This window comes from Nyctereutes procyonoides, unplaced genomic scaffold, assembly GCF_905146905.1.
Source record: "Nyctereutes procyonoides isolate TBG_1078 unplaced genomic scaffold, NYPRO_anot_genome, whole genome shotgun sequence".
NCBI classification, from domain to species: Eukaryota; Metazoa; Chordata; class Mammalia; order Carnivora; family Canidae; genus Nyctereutes; species Nyctereutes procyonoides.
The window spans coordinates 11,073,737-11,088,949 of NW_026575128.1; the positions used below are offsets into that span (position 1 = coordinate 11,073,737).

The window sequence follows — 15,213 nt, forward strand, 5'->3', positions numbered from 1 at the left end:
TAGGGTACCGGCTCCTCTCACCGCAGAGTTCTACCTCGACGATCCTGCCGCGCTTCAAACACGAGGTAGCCTCTGACCAAAGCCATTATGTCTTTCGTCTTTTGTTTTTGCGTCCACATCCTTTTATTCAGCTAACAATAGGTGCTGAGTGTCCGCTGCTCTCCGGTGGGCTAACTTCCCCGGGTAGGCTGAAGACCAGCCTGGAGGTGGGGTCCCTTTGAGGCACGTAGGCCTGGGAAGAGAAGCGGCCTACCTACAGTGGTACCTGTGAAAAAATGAAGTGCTCACTAAAGCTGGCGGAAGTGCAGGCGTGAACCCCGGAGTCCCTTTTCACCCCACAGATATTTACCGCGCGCTTACCTTGTGCCAAGCACTGTGCCGCGTTACGGAGGACACAGTTGGAGAGACCGACCTCAGGCCGCAGGCAGCCCACCTGACCCCTAAGGGAGGAGGACAGAAGCGAGTAACGTAACGGGGTCAGGCCCGGGATGCACGGGGCCGGGGCCGGGGCCGGGGCCGGGGGAGGAAGGGCGGCTCAGGAGAGGTTGGCTCGGGCTGGCTCCCGGGAGACTGTGGCCGCCCCGCCGGGGAGGGGTGGGAGGGGGCACCAAGTGCACCGAGCGGCGCGGCGGCGAAGAGCCCTTCTCCAGGCTGGCGGCTGTGGGGGGGGGGGGCGAGGAGCGCGGGTTCGGGGTGCGGCGGGCACAGTCACGGGCTCCGGGCGCACTTCCGTCGGAGACATCCACTGACCCGCACCCAGCACCCGGACTGAGGCCGGGCACGCCGCGGGCAGGCGCGTCGGGAAATCCCCAAACCCGTGTCGAGCCCCCCGGATAGAGCGCCGACCGCAGGGAAGCGGCCCCGCCAGGTCCGCGGCCCGCGGAGCCCCCCGCCGGCCCGGCTCCCCGCTGCGGAGCATGCTCAGTGGCCCGGACCGGGGCGGCGGCGGGGGCGCCCGGACCCCGGCGCGCGGGGCTGCGGGGCTGCGGGGCTGCGGGGCTGCGGGGCTGCGGGGCTGCGGGGCTGCGGGGCTGCGGGGGGGGCGGGGCCTCGGACGCACGCGCCCTCCCAGCCCGCCTCGCGCCCGCCGCCCGCACGCGGGCCGCCCGTTGCCCTGGCAACCGCCGCGCCGCGTCTGCCTGAGGGAGCTCCGTCAGCCCGCGGATCCCGTCGCCCGCTCCCACTGCCCCGCGATTTTCGCGTGGGCTTAGAGGCGGAGGGACAACCAAAAATGGCGGAGCGGAGCCAGACGGCGCCTGAGGCAGGTCTGTGGGGGCGGCGGAGCAGGGGGAGCGCTGAGGCAGCTGCGCCGTCCGGGCCGAGCGCGGAGGCCCCTTGGGCTCGGCCCTACTCGCGGGAGGCGCCCCGAGCGTTTGCGCGGTGGGGCCGGGACCTCGGGGTCAGGGGTCAGGGGTCAGGGGCGGCGCGCGCGGCTGTGAGCGGCGGGCGGCGGCGGCGGCGAGGGGTGTGCGCGCGTGTGCGCCCCGGAGTGAGCGTGGGCCGGGGGCGCAGGTGACCGAGTCCCGGAGGGCGCCCTTTGGCCCCGAGGGCGCGGTGGCAGCTGGGCGAGTGGCCCCGTAGTGCGGGCAGCGTTTGCGCCCGGGGAAGCCCCGGAAGTCCACGCGGCGCCTGCGGGTCCCAGGGAGGCTGCAGGCCGGAGGGGACGGCCGCAGCCCGACCCCCGGGGCTCCCCGGACACGCCGGCACCTGGGCGGCGACTGGCGCGCTGCTCCGGAAGGTCCTGCGGAGTCTCCGAGAAGTGGAGGACGAGAGTCCAGGTGCAGGGCAGGCGCTGCGAGGGGAGCCCCAGGCCCCGTTCCTGAGGGGCCGCGTCGGGGCCGGGCCGCGCTGGCGAGCGGTGGCCCCGGGGCCTGACAGGTCACGAACACGCGGCGGCCGCAGCCCCGCGTCTGTGGGAGGGGCTGCGCGCTGAGAACTGACGCCCGAGGCAGGTGGTGACGGTGTGCAGCTCGGCGGCGCCTCGGGGGTGGGGCGCCGCGGGGCGCAGGCCGGGCCGCGGGAGTGACCCCCTCGGATCCTCCAGCCTGGGAGGTGGGGACGGGCAGGGGAGGGGGTATGCGAAGGCCGCCCGCCGCCCGCCGCCCGCCACCCGCCACCCGAACCGGCCGCGGACAGAGCTCCCGCGGTGACTCAAGGGGCTCTTACCTCCCCACACCCGTGTGGCTTCTCTTCCTTGGAGGTCTCTTCCACCAAGTACTTCCCGCGGTTCTTTTCATAGTTTAAGCTCCTTATAATATTTCTTTAGTCCTTCATCCACTCAACAAATATGTATTGAGTGCCAGCTATATGTAAGGCACCAAGTGAACTGCTGGAAACTCCTACTTTGTCGCCCAACACTCAACCCCCCCCCCCCATAGACTCACTGCCTTTACACATATTATGCAGTTTACTTGTTATTTTTGTTGCTTATCACCTATTCTCTAACATTTGAATATAGGCTCCATAAAGGCAAGGTGCTTTGTTGTGTTTAACAGCCCCACATGCCTAGAGCCATACATGGTATACAGTAGGTTATTATTAAATATTTATTAAATAAATAATTGAATGACTTGCTAAAGTCTATGGGTTCAAGGAACATTCTCTGAGAAAGTGATATTTTAGCTAAGATATATTGAATAAATGAAGACCAGGACAAAGAGAGGCCCAGGCAGAGGGAAACCATGTGCAAAGACCCTAAGGTAGGAGGAGACATGATGTGTTTAGGGAACTGAAAGGAGACAAATATGGCTGCATGTAGGGCAATAGGAGGAGAAGAGAAACTGAAATAGATCTTTCAGGCCTTGTATACTAGGATACGAATTTTGGTCAAAAATCTTGGAATAATAAGTCATTGAGGGCTTTTAAAAAAGTAGGAGCATGATATAATTAGAATCATGAAAAATAGAACTGGCTACCATGTGGAAAGTATAGAAGATACAAGAGTGCATACAGGTGGGGGTACCTGAGTGGCTCAGTGGTTAAGCGCCTGCCTTTGGCTCAGGTGGTATTCTCTGGGTCCTGGGATCAAGTTCTGCATTGGGATAACCTGCAGGGAGCCTGCTGCTTCTCCCTCTGCCTGTGTCTCTACCTCTCTCTCTGTGTCTAATAAATAAATAAATAATAAATAAATAAATAAATAAAATCTTTTTAAAAAAGTCAAAAAATAAAAGTGGATGTAGTTGGACCTGTTACAGGGCATCAGTGCAGATGGGGAGAAGGAATTGAGAAATATTTAAAGATAAAGTTGATAGGATTTAATGAAAGGGGATGAAGGAAAAGAAGGTATCATACTCCTAATTTTTGAATTTGTACATCTGGATGGTTGGTAGTGTACTTACGGAGATAAGGAGCATTGGAAGGGATCTTGGCTATGTTTGAGAGGGAAGATCATGAGTTTGTTTTTGGGTGTATGGAGTCTGGGTGTATGGATCTTTTAGCCATCCAGGTTAGTGGAGGGATTGACAAGGCAGTTGAATGTGTAAGAAAAGTCTGAGCTAACACTGAGATAATTATTGAAGTCATAAGTGTGGATGAAATTGCCTAGAGGGAGAATAGAGTGTGGGGAGCAGAAGCTTTGGATTAAGTTTTGAATATCTTCAATAGTTCAGTGCTTTCCAAAGAGGATGAGAAGAATGGTCTTGAACAGATTGAATACTGCCAAATGATATAAAAAGGACGACTGAAAAACTAGATTTAGCGGCAGATTTAGCATTGTTGGTAACATTGATGAGAGAAAATTGATGAATGTAGAAGCCAAACCATTTAACTTCTGAATCACTGTTAATGGGTGGAGCCTTTGTTTCTTTTTTCTTTTTTTTTTTTTTTTTTGAGCCTTTGTTTCTTAATTCAGATTTCCAAGACAGAGAAACTGATTGACATACAACATCTTTACCACCAGGTCATGTAAGATTGCAAGCCAGTATAGGATTGACTGTTTCCGGATTAGATGTCCAGCTATTGCTGGCTGGAGTCACCTGGTACAAAACATGTTAATTTGATGATTTCTCGTCTCAGAGCAACAGCTAACATTTATGGAGTATTTATTATGTGCCAGATAGTGTGTCAAGTGGTTTATATGTTTTAATTTACTCTCAGGATCATAACTGCTTTCTAAAGTATTATTTCTAATATTTGAAGAAGTTTTGACACAGAGAAGTTAAGCCATTTACTTGCTCAATAACTGGAGATAAGTATAAGATTGTAGGATTTTTGGACCTATTTTAACATTATCCAGATTCATTATTTGGCTGTTTGTATTGCAGTGTACTACAGACTGAAGAAATAATAGCCATGATGAAAATTCCTGCCCCACAGGAAGTGTTATTCTAAGGTCAGCATATGTTAGCAAGGTGATGTGGAAAGAAATAGATTCAGATCTTTATTTTTTTTTAAATTTTTAAATTTTTATTTATTTATGATAGTGAGAGAGAGAGAGAGAGAGAGAGAGAGAGAGAGAGAGAGGCAGAGACATAGGCAGAGGGAGAAGCAGGCTCCATGCACCGGGAGCCTGATGTGGGATTCGATCCTGGGTCTCCAGGATCGTGCCCTGGGCCAAAGGCAGGCGCTAAACCGCTGCGCCACCCAGGGTTCCCCAGATCTTTGTTTAAAGCGTGTTTAACTTATTAGATGAAGACCTTGGACTCAAATTTTCTTTTTAAAAGATTTTATTTATTCATGACAGACACACACAGAGAGAGAGAGGCAGAGACACAGGCAGAGGGAGAAGCAGGCTCTGTGCAGGGAACCTGAACATGGGACTCCATACGGGGTCCCCAGGATCACACCCCGGGCTGGAGGCGGCGCTAAACTGCTGGGCCACAGGGGCTGCTCGGACTCAAATTTTCTGATCTAAAGTTCCTTCATCTCTAAAATGGAGATGATATTTATAGCATAATTGTGAACACTAGAGATAATATATCTGAAGTGCCCAATGAATGCTCTTTCCGTAGTTCCTCTGAAGCTTGAATATAGAAAATTAAGATGTATTGTTTAGACTTTAAATATAAAAGCAAACTTTAAACTTACAGTGATGAATTTAAGACCTTATTTTCCCCCCACTGGTATAATTTATTTGCTATTGGAAGGAAGGCAGGCAGTTAAGTTTAGGAAAATGTGGAATTGTTACCTGAACTAATGATACCTAAGTATTATGGGATATATCTCTATGTGAGGTGGATTTTGAGGAGTTTCTTAAAGGTATGAAGGGACTTTTTTTTTCGAAGCATGCAGATAGCTCTGTAAGACGGTCAGGTTTGTAAAAGGAAGTTTCTTTTAAATGTACTTTAAAATGACAGGAGAAAAAAAATGAGGACAAGAATATAGAATTTTTCTTCTCCAATTTGACTATGAGTAATAATAAAAAAGAAAGCTTATAGTTAATTAAATGTAGGAGTATTAGTCTCAGGCTAGATTGCACCTGCTTCAATTTCTCAGATTCTTCTTCTTTCCAACTATCCTAAAAGAAAGCTTTTGTTTGAATTACCTGGTAAAATTGCTTTCCTATATTGCCAAGTTTGTTCTTTTTGTGGAGGCCCATACTGACCAGAAATTTTTAGAATGATGCAATCATTCTAAAAGTTTTTTTTTTTTAAAGATTTATTTATTTATTTATGATAGAGAGAGAGGCCGAGACACAGGGAGAGGGAGAAGCAGGCTCCATGCTGGGAGCCCGATGTGGGACTCCAGGATCGCACCCTGGGCCAAAGGCAGATGCTAAACTGCTGTGCCACCCAGTGATCCCTAAAAGTTTTTTTAATTAAAAAGTAATTTTATGGTATCTGAAATCATCTATAGACAGAATCTTGACATTTTAAGAAGCTTTAGGAATAAGAATATGTTCTCTTTTGTTAGTAGATGGGCAAAATAGTTAAGTCTGTAAATAGGGAATAATAACATACTTTTCAGGTAGGAATTAGAGATAGATTTGAAAAGTGCATAATGTTTTATACCCTCCTAACCCCACCCCCCAAAATGGTAGCTTAATTTGTATATACAGGTATGCTCTTGTGTGTCTTTTCCTGAAGGCTTACTAGTAAAATCACCTTTTAAAGAAGGGGAAATCCAGGTCTACAATCCATTATTTGAAGTTTTGGATGAAAATATATTTCAGAATTTAGATTTTTTTTTTTGATTGTGGAAAAGTAATACAGCATATGTACTGTTGATTACATATCTCCATGGAGTATGTGGTAGTACCCTGTAATTAAACACATTAATACCACATTTGTGCTAAATGAATAAAAATTATAAATAGCTCATGTCAATTTAGGTTAAGTTTTGCTGACAAATTAGTTTTGGCACCAAACTTACGAGAAAAAAATTGGTTTTTAGAGATCTGTGTATTTTGGAATTGTGGAAAAGGGAATGTGGACTTACATAATTTTTTCCCTTTTTAGAAATATTTTTAAAACTTAAAATTTTTTTGTCACTTATATATTTTCTATAACATCAGTAAGTATAGCTTTATTAAAGATCCCAAAAGTACAGTCTTGGGAGAAAAAATACCTTTTGTTTGGGACAGAAAACACCTTTTGTTTCCATGATGCTTATATACTTGCTTCTTCTAAGGAGCTATGAATGTTGAATTTGGCCTCAGTTTCAGGATCATGGCTCAGTGTCACTTTCAATGAGAGATAAGAGTGTGTGTATAAGAGAGATAAGAGTTCTTAATAACTGTGTGTATTAAGAAGTTCAGAAGGATGTCAGTGTTTTGAGTACATATTTTTAATAAAGTTGCAGCTTTGTCTTTGAGTCATTTAAGAACAGCACAGTCTTATATGAGTTTCAGAATATTTTTATTAATTGTTAAATTTCAGCAATGGAGTAGGTGTTAACTTTAGTATTGATTTAAGAAAAATTTTCACCCTTAGCTGAATTTGGTTTTTCTCATTTTAAGAAATTACTGTAAGTGTGAAAGCTTGCCGTAATTAATCGATGTTATTCACCATATGGGAATATGATAATTTTTACTGTTTATATTTTGCATTTATCTAATAGGACTCATAAATTTATTTTTTAAAACTCTGAAAAAAAATTTTTTAACGATTTTATTTATTCATGAGAGACAGAGAGAGAGAGAGAGAGAGAGACAGAAACACAGGCAGAGGGAGAAACAGGCTCCACACAGGGAGCCCGATGTGGGACTCAATCTTGGGACTCCAGGATCATGCCCTGGGTCGAAGGCAGGCGCTAAACCGCAGAGCCACCCAGGGATCCCTGAAAAAAATATTTTTATTTGTTTTATAATTTTGAGAACTATTGATTGTGAATATTTGAGTCTTAACTACTTTTCCAAATAATGTACTTGCATGTCAACTGAAGGAAAACAAAACAAGCAAACACAAAAAGGCTAGAATTTTTTTTTTTTTTTAAGATTTTATTTATTTTTTCATAGGAGACAGAGAGAGAGGCAGAGACACAGGGAGAGGGAGAAGAAGTCTCCATGCAGGGAGCCCTGACATGGGACTCGATCCTGGGTCTTCACGCCCTGGGCTGAAGGCAGTGCTAAACTGCTGAGCCACTTGGGCTGCTCAGGCTAGAATTTTTTATAGGATTAAAAACTTTTATATAGAATTGGAAATTCCTAAATAAAGACTTTAAGCAATGTTATGGAAAAAAATCTCTGAGTTTTGGTGGAAGAAATGGGAAAAACAGTCTGCTGTCAATTATAGTTTCATTTTTTTCAGGAGTTTTAGAAGTCACTAATTGTAATATATTAATCTCCCTGTCATGGCTTTGTGAAAGAAATCCCTATGTTGTAGACTGTGTTATTCTAATATTCATAAAATTATTAAAACAAATGAGTATTGAGGGGCACCTGGGTGGTTCAGTCAGTTAAGCATCTGACTCTTGATTTCAGCTCAGGTCATGTTCTTGGGGTCATGAAATTGAGACTTACGTTGGGCTCTGCACTGGGTGTGGTGCCTGCTTAAGGTTCTTTCTCCCTCTCCCATGCACACAGGTGCTCTCTCTCTCAAAAAAAAAAATCTTTAAAAAACTTGTTCAGAACATTGTTGGTATTGCTTATTGCTCATCTATTAACCGAGCTAAAGACTGTATTTCTTTTTATTTTTTTCCTTCTATTGGTTCTTAAACATTTCTGGGGTGATAGATTTGAGTATGTCATGAAAAGAATGAATTCTTATGAAAATGCATGCTGTGTGCAGACACATTTGAAATTTGAAATTAATTTTATGAGGTAATGTCCATTCTAGAAACCCAGGTTAAAAAATCTTCTATTTGTAAGTAATGGAGGATTACATTTCAGTTAGTAGTAGAGGTTACATTTAAGAATCTGGACTCGTCGGGATCCCTGGGTGGCGCAGCGGTTTGGCGCCTGCCTTTGGCCCGGGGCACGATCCTGGAGACCTGGGATCGAATCCCACGTCGGGCTCCTGGTGCATGGAGCCTGCTTCTCCCTCTGCCTATGTCTTTGCCCCCTCTCTCTCTCTCTCTCTCTCTCTCTCTCTCTCTCTATCATAAATAAATACAAATTAAAAAAAAAAGAATCTGGACTCGTCAAAGTAGGAATATTCTGGTGGAAGAGATTGATTTAATAACACCTGTCCGCAAGCAAAGCTGGTTCCTAAATAATTTGGTCATCAGTTTATCTTTTACTTTTAGCTTCTTTGTAGTTTACTTTCTCATTTTGCCTTGCAGTAGACCTGAAGAAGGACTCCAGGGTTACATAGATGTGTTCAAGAGGGATTAAGTGATTAGTTCAGGATTATGTGGATAGAAAGCAGGTCTTTCTCATTCCAGAGTCCAGATTCTTTCCATTTTTGCCCTCCTAAGTAGAAAAGACGTGTAAGATTAGAGCACATGATAAGGAAAGTGTGAATTTTTATCTTTATATTGAATGTTAGAAGTTGTGGGACCCTGGTTAAGTCACTGTAACCTAATTTTTCCGATTCCCATTCAGTAAATAATATACTGCCCTAAAATTGAGAGAGATAGATAGTTAGGTATTGTAGTAATGACCTTTAAAAGCAAAGTTAGTAGGGCACCTGGGTGGCTTAGTTGGTTGAGTTTCTGACTCTTGGTTTCAGTTCAGGTTATGATTTTGTGATCCGGGGATGAAGCCCTTCTGCACTTAGTGCAGAGCCTGCTTCAGATTCTTTCTCCCTCTGTCCTCCCTGCTCACACACTCTCTCTCAAATAAAATCTTAAAAAAAAAAAGCAAAGTTATTTCAGTAAGCTGGTCTTTTGTCATTTGCAGAGTACCTCCTTTCTTTTAGGTACTTTATATATATCTTGTTTAAGTCTCAGAGAATTCCTGCAAGGGGGTATAATTATCTCAGTTTTACATATGAGAAAATTTGGCTTCAGGAATATTAAGTGGTGAAGCTAAGGCTACACAACCCATAACTAGTAAAAACTGGAACTACAACCCAAATTTGTTGGGCTTTATGTCCATACTGGTGAGAGTACTCCACTCTGCCTCCTGGCTTTATTTATTCTGGGTATAAAATGAGTGCCTTTGCTGGTGGGAAGGGATGGCACATAGTAGAACTTAAAATAACTCAACTTTTCTTTTGTTACTGAGTTATTGAGGAAAAGGTAATGCATATCTTAATTTTCAGACACATGTATGAAACAAAAGTATACATTTATTTATGATTACTGTAATCCAGTAATTAGAAATATGGGGCTAATGAAGTTTCTCATTTTAGGCATCTCTATGCACTAATTGAGTAAATTAGTGAACAGTAGGGACTAAAATAGCAATTAGCCTATGCTTGTGATAGTAGGCATTCAATAAATATTTGTGGACTAAATGAGTGGAAACATTTTTAATCCAGAAATTTTAGGTTTAAGTATTTGAATTTAGGTTATTGGAAAGTGAGGATATTAACACAAAGAAGGGGAAAGTGGAGAAACTTTTGACATTTCACAAACAAAATGTCCTAATTGAATAGGACTTAAACATAATATATTGGGAATGGAGTAAGCTCATTTGAAACCTCATTTGGCAGACTTCCGGGGAAGATGGCAGGATAGGAGGACCCTAAACTCACTTCATCCTACAGATACAACTAGATAGCATGAATATGAGGGTAAATTACCAAAAAACAAAAAAACAACAAAAAACCCCCCACAGGTGGAATAAATAGGAGAGAGAAAAAAAAATAATGAAAATAGGCTCAGAGAACTGAGTGACGCCATCAAGCATAATAACACTTGCATTATAGGGATCCCCAAAAGAGAAGAGGGGCAGAATATTTATTTGAAGAAATAATAGCTGAAAACTTCCCGAATCTGGGGAAGGAAACAGAATTTCAGATCCAGGAGGCGCAGAGCCACCAACAAAAGCAGACCAAGGAGGTTCACACCAAACACATAGTAATTAACATGGTAAAAAGTAGTGATAAAGAGAGAATTTTAAAAGCAGCAAGACAAAACTCTTACATATAAGGAAAACCTCATAAGGCAATCAGTTGTTTTTGTTTTTTTTTGCTTTTTGTTTTGTCAGAAACTTAGCAGGCCAGAAAAGAGTGGCATGATATATTGAAAGTGCTGAAAGAAAAAATCTGCAGCCAAGAATACTGTATCCACCAATGCTATCATTCAGAATAGGAGAAATAAAGAGTTTTCCAGACAAAAGTTAAAAGAATTCATCACCACTACATTAGCTCTACAAGAAATGTTAAATGGCACTCTGAGTGGAAAGGAAAGAAAGGCCAGGGGTAAGGAAAGGAAAGGAAAGTAGGAGTAAAAAAAGTAGGAAGCACAAAAGCAGTAAAAATAAGTATATCTATAAAGATTAGTCAAGTGATTCAGAATATAAAAGGATATAAAGTATATGATACCATATACCGAAAATGTGAGAGGAAAAGGAGTTCAGAGTGTTCAAATATAAGCAACTATCAACTTAATATTAGACTTATATTTGCAGAAGTTGTTATATACAAATGTAATGGTAATCAAAAATCAAAAACTAGTAATAGGGATCCCTGGGTGGCGCAGCGGTTTGGCGCCTGCCTTTGGCCCAGGGCGCGATCCTGGAGACCCGGGATCGAATCCCACATCGGGCTCCCCGTGCATGGAGCCTGCTTCTCCCTCTGCCTATGTCTCTGCCTCTCTCTTTTTCTCTCTCTGTGACTATCATAAATAAATAAAAATTAAAAAAAAATTAAAAACTAGTAATAGATAATCCAAAAAATAAAGAGAAAGAAATCCAAGTGTGTCACTAAAGAAAGCTACCAAACTGTGAGATGAGAGAGAGCAAGAGAACAAAGAAACAGAGAAGTATAAAAGCAAACTCAAAACAAATAACAAAATGGCAATAAGTACATACCTATCCATAATTATTTTGGATATAAATGGACTAAGTGCTCCAATCAAAAGACAGGGTCATGAAATGGAGAAAAAAAGCTAGACCCATCATATGCTGCCTGCAAGACTCACTTCAGACCTAAAGACACATGCAGATTGAAAGTGAAGGAATGGAAAAGCATTTATCATGCAAATGGAAGTGAGAAAGCTGAAGTAGCAATACTTATATCAGAAAAAAAATAGACTTAAAGCAAAGACTATAGCAAGAGACAAAGAAGGACACTATATAATAAAAAAAGAGCAACCTAACAAGAAGATAGGACAATTGTAATATAATTGTAAATATATATACACCCAACATAGGAGCACACAAATACATAAGACAAGTAATAACAAACATAAAAGAAGTAATCGAAAGTAATACAGTAATAGTGGGGGACTTTAATACACTACTTACATCAATGGGTAGATCAAACAGAAAATCAAAAAGGAAATTGTTGCTTTGAATGACACATCGGACCAGATAGATCTAACAGATTTTTCCAGAACATATCATCCCAAACCAGGAGAATACACATTGTCAAGTGCACATGGAACATTCTCCAGAATAGATCACATATTAGGCCACAAAAAAGGTCTCAACAAATTAAAAAAGATTGAAGTCATACTCTGCCTCTTTTCTGACCGTGACACTATGAAATTAGAAATCAATTGCAAGAAAAAAAAATCTGGAAAGAACAGAAACACTTGGAGGTTAAATAACGTACTTAAACAATAAATGGGTCAACCAAGAAATCAAAGAAGAAACAGAAAAATACATAGAGACAAATGAAAATGAAAACACAATGATCCAAAATCTTTGGGATACAACAAAAGTGGTTCTAAGAGGGAAGTTTATAGCAATACAAGCCTACGTCAAGAAGCAAGAAAAGTCTCAGATAGACAACTTAACCTTGCACCTAAAGGTCTAGAAGAAGACCAAACATAACCTAAATCTAGCAGAGGGCAGCAAATAATAAAGATTAGAGTAGTAAGGTCACAGGTTACAAAATCAATGTGCGAAAATGTGTTGCAGTCCTATATACTAATAATGAAGTAGCAGAAAGAGAAATTGAGAAATGCCATTTATAATTATGCTAATAATAATAAAATACCTAAGAATAAACTTAACCAAAGAGGGGAAAGACCTGTTCTCTGAAAAGTATAGAAAAGTATAGAAAGAAATTGAAGATGACACAAATGGAAAGATATTCCATGCTCACGGATTAGGAGAACAAATATTAAAATGTCTATACTACCCAAGGCAATCTATAGATTTAATGCAAAGGAGTAAATGCATTTTATGGAACTGCATAAGACCCTGAATAGCCAAAACAGTTTGGAAAAAGGAAAGCAAAACTGGAGGTAACACAATCTCAGATATCAAGATATAGTGCAAATCTATAGTCTATCTATCAAAATAGTATGGTACTGGCACAAAAGTAGATACATAGATTACTAGAATAGAGAGCCCAGGTATAAACCCATGATTATATAGTCAGTTTGGGACAGAAGAGGCAAGAATATGCAATGGGAAAAGTCTCTTCAACAAATGGGAAAACTTGACAGCAACATGCAAAAGAATGAAACTGGACCACTTTGTCATAGCATATACAAAAAATAAACTGAAAATGGATTAAAGTCCTAAATGTGAGAACTGAAATCATAGAAATCCTAGAAGAGAGCATAGGCAGTACTTTTTATGACATTGGTTGTACCAATATCTTTCTAGATCTGTCTCTTCAGACAAGAGAAGCAAAAGCCAAAATAAACTATTGGGACTACATTGAAACAAAAAAACTTCTGCACAGCAAAGTAAACAATCAACAAAACTAAAAGACAACCTACTAAAAGGGGGAAGATATTTGCATTGTCGTTTGTATGTCATTTATAGCCGGAAAAGGTTAGTATTGAAAATATGTAAAGAACTGATACAACTCAACACCAAAAAACCCAAAACATCCAATTTAAAAAATGGGCAGATGACTGGACAGAAATTTTTCCAAAGGCATAAGATGGCCAACAGAGACATGAAAAGATGCTCAATATCACTCATCCAGGAGATGCAGATGAAAGCTACAGGGAGGTATCATGTTGCATCTCTCAGAATGGCTAAAATAAAAAACGAAAACAACGAGTGATTGTGAGGATGTGGAGAAAAAGGAACACTTGTACACTGTTGGTGGGAATGCAAACTGGTGCAGCCACTGTGGAAAACAGGATTAGTGCCCTCAAAAAATTAAAAATAGAACTATCATTATGAGCCAGTAATTCCACTACCAGGTATTTTCCCAAAGAATACAAAAACACTAATTTGAAAAGATATATGCACCTTTATTTATTTATTTGTAATAAATATTTATTTATTGTAATAAATTATTTGTAATAGCCAAGATATGGAAGCAGCCCAAGTGTCCATCAATAGATCAGCACATAAAGAAGATGTAGTGTGTGTAAATATATATACACACAATGGAACATTACTTAGCTATAAAAAGTGAAATCTTGCCATTTGCAACAACATGAATGGATCTAGAAGGTATACTGCTAATTGGGCGAGATCGGGTATGCTCAGGGTGGTATGGGCATAGATGGTATACTGCTAATTGAAATAAGTCGGTCTGAAACACAAATATCATATGATTTCATCCATATGTGGAATTTATGAAACAAACAATTGAGCAAGGAAAAAAAGAGACAAACCAAGTAACAGGAGAACAAACTGATGGGGAGGTCAGTGGGGTGGTGGTTGAAATAGGTGAAGAGGATTAAGAGTATACTTGTGATGAGCACTGAGTAAAGTATGGAATTGTTGAATCACTATATTGTGAAATATAATTATATATAATTTTATATTATAAATCACTATAATGTTACATCTGAAACTAATGTAACATTGTATGTTAACTACACTGGAATTAAAATTAAAACTCTAAAGCCTCATTTGGAGGTGTCTTTCTCTTCATGCAGCATGACATAGTAAATAGAATACAGGTTTTGGAATTAAGCAGATAAAATTTAAAACTCTACTCCTTAGTGTATAATAGTGCTTATTTGAGCCTCCGTTTTGTTCATTTTTAAGGTGGTGATACTAATCCTTTACTCAATAGTGTTGTGAGGGTGTGTGTAATAATACCTCTAATAGAGTAGGAATCCTCTTAACTCACTCACTGGATTAATTGGTGCTTTCCATTTTCATGAGATATGCAGCTTCATATATCTTTAAAGAGCATTTCTGATCTATTGGAAGAGTGCAATGTATTGATGGGACACGAAACTTAGTGTCATAAATATATTATGAAACTTTAAATAATTTTAAAAAAATTGGAAATATCTTCCATAGCAATAATACTCTGATTTTTCATCTTACTAATATCATTACCAGTGCACTGCCACAAGAATAGCAATACTTATGAGAAATGCTAGTAATATTTTTAGAACCTGATAAAAATTGTTGTAAAAATTTTGAATTTTCTTATAAAAGATTTGAAAGGGTTCATCTAAGTTTAGGTTTATTACTGTTGTGGGGCTTTTGACTTAAAGATCAACATCACTCATATTATGGAACCGGATGAAAAATGAAATGATTTAATAAAGGGGTTGGATCATATTTATTATTTTCCCTGAGGAGCCTGGATCTTTTATTTCAATTTAATATAAATTATATGTAGTCAAGGATTCAACTTCATTCGTGAGAGCAAATTTTCCCTATATTCTGAAGAGGAAATCATGATCTTTTTATTAATTCCTAGAAGCTGATTTAATAAGGTCCTAAGAAAGAGGAATTTTCCTTCCTTTCTATCAACATTTGCTAGAGTTGGGATTAGTTTTAAGTTGTGTTGTACTGGGCATCCCAGGCAGCTCAGCATTTAGTGCTGCCTTCAGCCCAGGGTGTGATCC

The 15,213-nt window shown here is 41.2% G+C and overlaps 1 protein-coding gene across 1 annotated transcript in view; it reads left to right on the plus strand.

Moving 5' to 3' along the window:
* The first annotated feature begins 1,158 nt into the window (after positions 1-1,158).
* AGBL4 (AGBL carboxypeptidase 4) overlaps positions 1,159-15,213 on the plus strand; it is a 1,386,151-nt gene continuing 1,372,096 nt past the window's right edge. Inside the window, exon 1 of the mRNA XM_055341596.1 lies at positions 1,159-1,265. Within this exon, the coding sequence (XP_055197571.1) occupies positions 1,232-1,265 (34 nt within the window). The 5' untranslated portion in view covers positions 1,159-1,231. The remainder of the gene's footprint in view (positions 1,266-15,213) is intronic.